Source organism: Solea solea, chromosome 18 (assembly GCF_958295425.1).
Source record: "Solea solea chromosome 18, fSolSol10.1, whole genome shotgun sequence".
NCBI lineage: Eukaryota > Metazoa > Chordata > Actinopteri > Pleuronectiformes > Soleidae > Solea > Solea solea.
The window spans coordinates 4,024,046-4,032,853 of record NC_081151.1 but is presented as its reverse complement, the minus strand read 5'-3'; the positions used below and the strand labels follow the sequence as shown (position 1 = coordinate 4,032,853).

The 8,808-nt window shown below is 40.9% G+C and overlaps 1 protein-coding gene across 3 annotated transcripts; it reads right to left on the bottom strand.

The window, feature by feature from the left end:
* Positions 1–243: 243 nt before the first annotated feature.
* On the bottom strand, positions 244–7,374 carry LOC131445199 (sodium-dependent lysophosphatidylcholine symporter 1-B-like). 3 transcript variants are annotated; one of them, XM_058616125.1, is made up of 15 exons: positions 7,336–7,374; positions 6,771–6,861; positions 5,872–6,000; positions 5,555–5,679; positions 4,545–4,668; positions 4,330–4,408; positions 4,090–4,226; positions 3,907–3,997; positions 3,431–3,543; positions 3,217–3,300; positions 2,921–3,004; positions 2,717–2,829; positions 2,468–2,611; positions 2,134–2,310; positions 244–1,652 (listed from the first exon to the last, which is right to left on the bottom strand). In XM_058616125.1, the coding sequence occupies exons 2-15, from the start codon at positions 6,852–6,854 to the stop codon at positions 1,571–1,573; spliced, it is 1,566 nt and encodes a 521-aa protein (XP_058472108.1). In that variant the 5' UTR covers positions 6,855–6,861; positions 7,336–7,374; the 3' UTR covers positions 244–1,570. The 3 variants fall into 3 exon arrangements, with proteins under 3 accessions (XP_058472108.1, XP_058472107.1, XP_058472110.1); XM_058616124.1 differs by lacking the exon at positions 7,336–7,374 and having other exon boundaries at positions 6,771–7,328; XM_058616127.1 differs by lacking the exon at positions 7,336–7,374 and having other exon boundaries at positions 244–1,237; positions 6,771–7,328.
* Between the last annotated feature and the right edge of the window lie 1,434 nt (positions 7,375–8,808).

Here is an 8,808-nt window from a genome sequence, read left to right as displayed (position 1 = left end):
CGCAACAGACTGACAGTGTCGCGTGCTTCCGAGCTTTCACCTTCAACCTGCGCGTGAGAACGGCGCTGCGCCACGGCTGCAGGTAATTAGTGGGAGATCAACAGGCAGCCGAACAAGCCACGAGGACTTTCTTCTATCCAAAAACAGGTACCAGTAGCACTTTTTTCACTGTCAAATGTTTACATGTTTTCTGTTTTTTTACTTGAAATCACATTAAGACGAAATAAATAAGAGGCTTAAAGGTGCAGTGTGTAAAATGTGTGAGTGTTTATTTGCAGATATTGAATATACGAAGATACATACAGAAGTATGTTTGGTTTTTAAATAAGCCTTTTACAGTATATGTACTTTACAAGAGGGCAGCCATCGTGTACTGGCCTGTTTCTACAGCAGCCTTGTCCACTAGACTGTTCTATAAATTTGTTTCCTGTATGATTTCAACATTTCTATGTTCAAAATTGCCAAATTAACACCTTCCCTGTTCAAATACACAGGAGAGGCATTGATGAGTACCATGCTGCACTGATAGGGGGCAGTGCTGAGTTTTTACAACAGAGATATTCTTGGAGGAGGCGCATTGACTTCATATACAAATAAAGGTAAGACCATACACGCACCCAAAAGAAACCCCATTTAAATTTAAAAACATTGAATTTGACCTTTTGTTTTTCTTGCTATCATATTGTAGTAAAGTATGGAATTGATTAAAGCATAATTAAAAGCTTTAAAAGGTCAAGGTCATATATTTGTGCGTCCGACTCCAGAGGAGTCAGTGCCTCACCTGTCATGGACCTCACCGCTCGTCACTGAAACAGCGTTGAAATATCAACAGTGTTCTTTTTGTGCTTTTTTAAATTTCATAAATGCAACAATCTGTGTAAACAAACGTTACACATTTCATTGTTATCATAGATTTTGCTGTTCCAGATACAATTTATTTGGGTTGAGAGGGAACAAAAAATGTCTCTTTTCATACTAGAAGGTGCTGACCATCCCTTTTATATAAAATACATGTGATACTACATGTTTCCTTAAAGTGCACTCTTCGTTAGAGCTGCCGTCCTGTAACATTGTAAACATTCAAGGTAACATCTGCATAAATAACAGTCTGATCTGAGGCGGAAAATAAATACTTGTTATGACCAAAAACCACACAGGTCAAAAAGATTTGGAGCATTCACATTCCGAGGGGACACAAAATGGAACAAGAGTTGTTCTGCTGTCCCACAATGCAACACTGTAAAACACGAAAAGGACAAGCCCAGGAATCAATGTGGTTCAGTTTTAGAAAAGGACCGTTTCACTTTGATGAGGGAAACCATGACTGAGAACTAGAAAATGAGCTGCAGTTATACTGGCCATAGTCCATGAATGTTTGTGGGAAATCTGATTCAAGTAATAAGATTTTACTGCTCAATTCAGTGATAATAATATGTACAGGTTTTTTAAAAGAAAAACAAAAGAGAACCTCTAAACTAATGAACATTTGGACACAACTGGTGAAAATGGATAACACATGTAATAACATTGATTGGCCACTGGAGGGCAGCATAAATCTGTGTGATTCTTCTCAGTTAGTGACAGTCGGGTCGTCGACCACTGCTACTTTGTTGATCGCGGCTGTTGAACCTTCAGGGTTTGATTCTTTGTTCCTGTGTTAAGAACAGGAGAATGAGAATAACACAGAAGATTTGGCTTGTTGTGACATTTACTTTTGTGATGTGACATTGTTTGTGAGCTGCGTCCTTCCTCTGAAATCGGTCTCTGTTGAGTAACAGTATTTGTTTGGGGCTTCTGCAGCTTTTTTGTGGGCACTTCTTTGTGTTTTCAGTCACACTCTGACCTTTTCGCAGCCGTGTCGTTTTTACTATCACGATGTTGCTGTAGCCTCTGCATTTGACAGTGGTTTGAGTGTAATGGACATTTTTTGTTTTCATTATTATACTTATATACAGTATGCAGCCAATCAACCCTACCTATCAGTATCTTATATAGTTTTAAGGAAAGAGAGGTCTTTCAACATTGCATTTAAGTTTTTTTCATTCAGGGATCCTTGTGAAAGTGTTTGGGTAACACACACAGAGTATTCGTGTGTGTGTGTGTGTGTGTGCGCGCGCTTTGCTCCTCACTTACAAACGGTCTTGCAGGATTCTGTTGTTGCTCCGCCTCCTTTTCTCATCGACAGGGTAGGTACTGATTATCAGCAGCCCCACAACGATTAGAAACACTGGCAGGGGAGAGATCAGCATCTTCAGGGTGAAACTGACCAACTCTGGCTGTGAGCAGCTGCCAGTCACATAGCCTGCAAATCTGGTAAATACACAAAAACAGAAGAGTTTACTCACTCACTTTTATTATATAGCCGGACAGGTTTCCAATTCTGCATGTTTTTTGGACTGTGTGAGGAAACGGGAGAACCTGGAGAAAACCCATGCATGACATGAGAACATTAGAGAAATAAACTTACTTCAAACTAAGCGTAGAGATACCGAGAGATATCCCAGTGGAGAATTTGATAAAGAACACGTAGTAGGAGTAGAAGAGAGCTTCGTGACCAAGTCTGTCTGGGTTCTGAACCTTGAAGTCGTCCACCGCGTCGGGAAGCATCGACCTGACGAGACAAATTCAACGTTATTATTCCCTGATATTGACACGCCTGTCTGTGTATGGATGGATCTCGGGAACGGTTTCCGGTGAACGGAGGAGCCGAGCGTACCATGGCAAGAAGAAAGCGGCGCCCACGCTCAAACCTGCGGCCACAGATATCAAGTAGCACGCTGTCAGGTAGAGCTTGGTGGACACCATTATGATCAGGAAGGGGATTACGAGCTGTGGGAAGAGAGTGAGCAAATCTGCAGTCAGTTATCCTCTTTAAAATGAATAACCGTGGTTTGTACCGAGAGCAAACATCCTCACTTACAGACATGCCGTAGTAAATTGTCATCTTCTTCCCACAACGGGTCAAAAACCACTGCCACCCCGGGACGCTTAGAGTCGCGGAGAGCTGGGGACATTAAATAGTGTTACACGCACATTATTTCAACTAATACATTATTTACAGCTGTGCTCTACAAACCGCTTTCTGATGTTTGGCTCGAAAATTCAACAGTTTTCATTCATTTTTGCCAATTGACATTCTCTCTCTCTCTGTGAGTGAGTGGCCTCAAAGTAATGGAGCTCAAGTTCTCTCTTATTTCCATTCACGGAGACACCCACCATCAAAGTGAGGATGAGATTCTGGACTTCATTCCTGTATCCAAGAGTGTAGGTGATGAAAAGGACTAAGTTTCCCTGGAGCAGCTGAGAAATAAAAGACGCCGTCTTTAAGCAAACTGCAGTTACTGTTTGTAAACAAAGCAAATTATAGCTTTCCTGAAAAAAATGTCCTTTGACTTTCCTTGAACCTGATAAAGAAGAAGCGCAGCATTACCATGAAGCCCAGGCAGGTGGAGAGGAAGCCGATGACCAGTTTGACGTAGGGTTTGTGGCTCATCACCAGACACAGGCCTTGACAGAAGGTCAGGGGATTTTGATGATCTCTCCCTAAAATACAAACACAACAAAGACAAGTCAGCACATTTCTGCAGTGATAGATTTAATGCACAAAATTAACCCTAACCCAGGTTTGACGAACACCGATCAACATTTTTTAAGGTTTTCTGATATTTTATGGACCAAACGAGTAATCTAGAAAATAATCGTTAGTTGCAGCCCTAGTGAGGTTCCACACGAGCTGACTTTGACATTATTCGGATATAGAAAGGCCAGGTAACATTGAACATTTACTGCACTAAACTAAAATGCAGCCTTGTCAATAGAAAGAGAGGATACGCAAGACAATGATTTGAGTTATTAGAGACCCGAAATGCAGGTATCGCACTAGTAAATGTGGACGCCAAGTCGTACCTTTTTTCTCTCTCACGCCCAAAAACAACACGACAGCACAGACGACATATATGGTGCAGACCACCCCTGAAGCAACCATGTAAGATTTTCTCTGAGGACAGAAAAGGACGGCATTAGCTTGGACTGACGGTCGACGCTGAAAGAAACGGACAAAGTCTTTATCAGACGGACTTAAAATCTTACCGTCTGCTCCACTTGAATACTGGAAATGTTTCTGCTCTCAGGGAATCCGTCCTCAGTGGGACAATTTGAGGAACCGCCGACGATCTGTCCCTGGATCACAGTGCCCAGCAGCGACCCCAGAACCTCCACCATCATACCTGCGAGTCAAACAGGAGCAAAGTGTCAGACATGGTGACAACACACACACACACACACATGTACGTGTGACACCACTACATTGCACGTGAGGGCTGAACGTACGATAGGCAGTGGCAGAATCCCGCTCTTTCTGGTCGCTCGTGATGAACATGGTTAGGGCTGAATATGGCACATGGAAGCACTGGAAACCACACACACACACACACACACACACAGAAGGATGAAGAAGAAGAGCAGTGAAGAGGAACAGCAGCAGCAGCAGCAGCAGCAGCAGCAGCAGCAGCAGCAGCAGCAGCATATCAACCTGAAGTACTGACCGTCTGCATGGACTGGAAGAGGAAGTAGAACATCAGGCACCAGACGAACCTTCCCTGCTCAATTGGAAGCACGAACCAGATGAGGCAGTAAGTCACCACTGCGAATGGAGTCGAGAAAATGATCCTGAGAAAGAAAAAAGTGGATTTGATATTTCATAATCACTTAATCGAGTCCTTGTTTGGTCCATAAAAAGTCAAACAATGTTGATCTGTGTTTCCCAAACTGCCAAATGCTCATTTGAACACAAAAAAACTCATTTAAGTATCAGTTTTTTACTAATTTCCAGAGATAATTGTGTTATTTCATCATCAGACAGTGGATCTGAGACACACGTCTTATTCCCACAATAGTCACTTCCTTAAAGTCCTACACTGCTCACTTTTCTTTTTTATTGTGTTTCTGTCAAGTTTTCTGAGTAAAAGAGCTGAAAAATAAAATAAAATAAAATTATAATAAAATAAAACCAGTCAAATTTGCTCGAATTACACAAACACAGTGGGGAACAAAGTGGGGAAAAAAGTGGGCGAAACTGCCCCTTAATGAACCTTGGTGTTTGGGTTTTAGGATTATTCAGAGAAGAGCAGGTAGGAAAAAAGGGTTGTGTTTTTAAACATTTAAATTTTATTAAATGGGAATATTTATATATAAACCAGGTTGACTGGTTGTTTAAATTAGTTTTTTGTGCCTCAAGCAGTGTTTGTCAAAAGCTCCTTCTGGTTATTTTTCCTATTCCTATTCCCTATTTAGATATGCCCTGAAAGGCTTTTCCATCCATTTTTGTGTGTGCGTTTGTGTCTGTCTACATGTGAGTGACTGGTGGAGAGAGTGAATGAAAGCTCAGCTCCCGCTGCTGCTACATGAAATGATATTTGGATCCGAGGACATGCGCTTGCTGCCGTCCACATGTGATCGGAATAGACTTAATAGCAAGTCTTTTTCAATATACTAACACGCAATTGAACTTGTCCCAAAAAATTCACCCGTGGCTATGAGATTCAGAGACACTCACCAGGGCATCATACGACCGATGCGGGTCCACCTGCTCCTGCTGACCAGGAAACCCACCGTTGGGTCTGTGATCGCATCCCAGGCCTGTCCCACAAACAGGATGATGGACGCAAAAGACGGATCCAGCTAGAGGGAAAACACAGAGAGACAGTGATGTATGAAACCAAAACACAGGACACCACATACATACTCTACTACCACATGCTGTACTGTGAATTTGGGCATTCCAACAACCTTTTTTCCTCATCTATGAAAGAAAATTTGTATTTTTCTTCTTGACGTTTTGTTTGAAGTGAGTGCCTGAGTTGTGTCAATCACCTGAGCCACATCCAGCAGGTAGATCTGGAGGAAGAAGCACAGAATGCTGCCTGTGATCTGGTATGGAATCCCACCAATAGCGTAGCATAGTTTGGTGCACAAGGACAGACGATCTCCCTGGTCCACTGGCTGGAGGAGACGTGATCCACTTTTAGTTCAGTTTATTCACACATGACATATTTTGGTTGAGTTTGTGGACAATATGGTACGTTACACAAGTATTCTGGAGTAATGGTGATAATACGCCATAAACCTTAGAACAGTGGTTCCCAACCTTTTTTCCTTGAAGCCCCCCCTTGCTTGTGTCCAGGACAAACCAGGTGTTGGTGATAAATGGCTTAATAAATTGAAAGGTGGACCAAAAAAATGATAGTTGGCTGACACTGACTTCTAATTATCCAGTAGTGTCTGATTGGGATGCACAAATATAATTATATTAACCTCACAAACTCAGAAGCCCCCCCCCCCCCCCCCCATGTGATCTCTGGCACCCCTAAGGGGGGCTTTGACCCCAGGTTAGGAACTATGGCTTTAGAAGACTCTAACAGTCAGAATTAAGCCTTGATATGACTTTCTTGTGGAGAATTTCTAGCTTTTTTTGTTAGGTGAGTTGGAAATGTGTTGCACCATATGATATTACAGTAATGCAATCCCGCGGATCCTTAAAAAGTCTTAATAAATTAGTAATAAAATGTCTTAAATCACTTTCAAACCAACACTGGGAAGTAGATATTCTTACCTTTTGGACCGAAAAAGTCATGTTTTATGTTGAAACAAACCCTCGAGTAAAGTTTTACTCATTAACAATACAACAGCGCCATTTTCAACGCTCCCATATTAAACAACACTTCATTTCAGTATGTACATACATAATATATAGATTATTAACTGGTACTTACCTCAGCTGGCTTGATTTCTGTATTTTTAGGTTTCACGTGCATTAAATTAATCGTGGAGCTTTCGGTGCTTTTCCCTCGAACCATCACGCGTCTATCATGAAGGAATTGAGGGAAAAAAATTACTTCTCAACGTCTCAGAACTTAACTGTGAGTAAAACTCGCGTGTTACACGTGCGTGTCCCGGTGTTGTGAGCTTCGTGGTTTCCACACACGCGCGCGCACGTATCCTGTTCGCGTGACCACATTCTCAAATCAATTACTGACGATTTTCAGGCTGCATTTCATCATCATCAGCTGCTGCAAACAATGTGGTTGTTTAAACATCTGTTATGTACACAGGATATACACTGCCGATATCTGTGACGTCATAACTGCAGTTACTTTATGTGTAAGTTAGTTTTTACGAGTCAGAATGACGTCAATTTTGCCATTCATGTGTACGGGGTTTGTCATAAACATCCATCTGAACTGTAGATATATCTTACAGCAACTAGGTAACCATGTTGTTGTAGATGAAAGCTATGGTTTATAGATGAAAGCGCCTGTGATAGTGTTATAACTTTACCTGGATCTTGCTCTTCTCCCTCTTTACGCACGTCCTCACATCCTGCTTCGTAAGTAGCTATGACCATTGCAGCTATGATTCAAAGGTTTCAAAGGATCAAAGGATTCTTCTTCATATTTTTATATAGAAAGTGTGATTGTGAGACTTTTGATTTGAAATTTCTCTAACACTGTACCGTAAATAATGCAAGATGTCCTGAACACAACTTTGTCAGTCTTGTCTAGAACTTATGGAAAAAATTTAGTTTTTTCAATCTCAAATTTGAGATTTTTTTTTCTATTTTAAAAGTGCAAATGTGGGACTTGTAATTAGATTTTTCTTTAAAACTTGTACAGTAAAAATGTCTGATTCCTTAATTATAAACATTAAGAAACTGAACGAGTACATTCACACAAATGGATCAGAAAAAAGAAGTTGCTTTGATTCTTTATTACACATATCAATACCTATACGATCAACAAAAAAACAGCCTTCAGCACCACGGAGAGCGCTGCACTTCAGTACCAGCCTACACTTACTGTATGCATCACAGTCATATACATTTTATATCCATTTTCTTATTATGTTTCACATTTTTATCCAATACGTCTGACTTACTTAAAAAAAAAAAGAAAAAAAAGAAAGAAACATGTTTCTTATACCTCTAAAAACTTCCGGCTTCCTTTCCATTTACACAGTATTATATTAGTCATTGGAAATTATGTTGCTGAAAAACAATTATTCTCCGTCTTCTCAATTCAGACACTAATTTGTTCAGGAGAACAATTTACATACATTATAATTAAATTTTTACACTGTTATATAGTCAGAGGCGTAGTTATTTGCAACAGTGAACACCAGGTGGCAGAATAACTCAGTCTTTGGACTGAGAGCAGTTGTTCTAAACTCTGCAGTCAGTCCAGGTATGTGTGTGTGTGTGTCTCTGATGCAGATGTGAAGAGCTTGTGCTGCAGATCCATTCAGACTTCTGATACTGTGCATACTGACACTGTTCCAAGGTTGATTTCTTTATCACTATGTTATTTGTTTAACCAATTTACTTAAATGTAACTTTGTGATTTAAGTACTTGAGTACAAAATTCACATATCTGTACTTTACTTTGTTATTCATATTTATAGCATCTTTTACTCCACTACATTTCCTCTAACTCTCTTTGTTACTCGGTACGACCAAATCAAATCAGAAGAAGAAGAGTAGGTATTATGGTCTGTATTTATAGAGAGCTTTTCTAGTCTTGATGAGCTGCCATTCACATGCTGCAACATGGGGTTAAGTGTCTTGCCCAAGGACACATACAGACTTAACAGAGCCAGGAACTGAACCCACAGCCTTCCAGTTGAAAGACAACTCGCCCTACCACTCAGCCACCTTGGCTCAATCCGAACGCCCCAGAGCCGTGCAGTGATGACTCCGCCCACGTTGAGCGGTACTATTTTGTAGTGGAAAACCAACCTAAACCGTGCCGTGCCGTG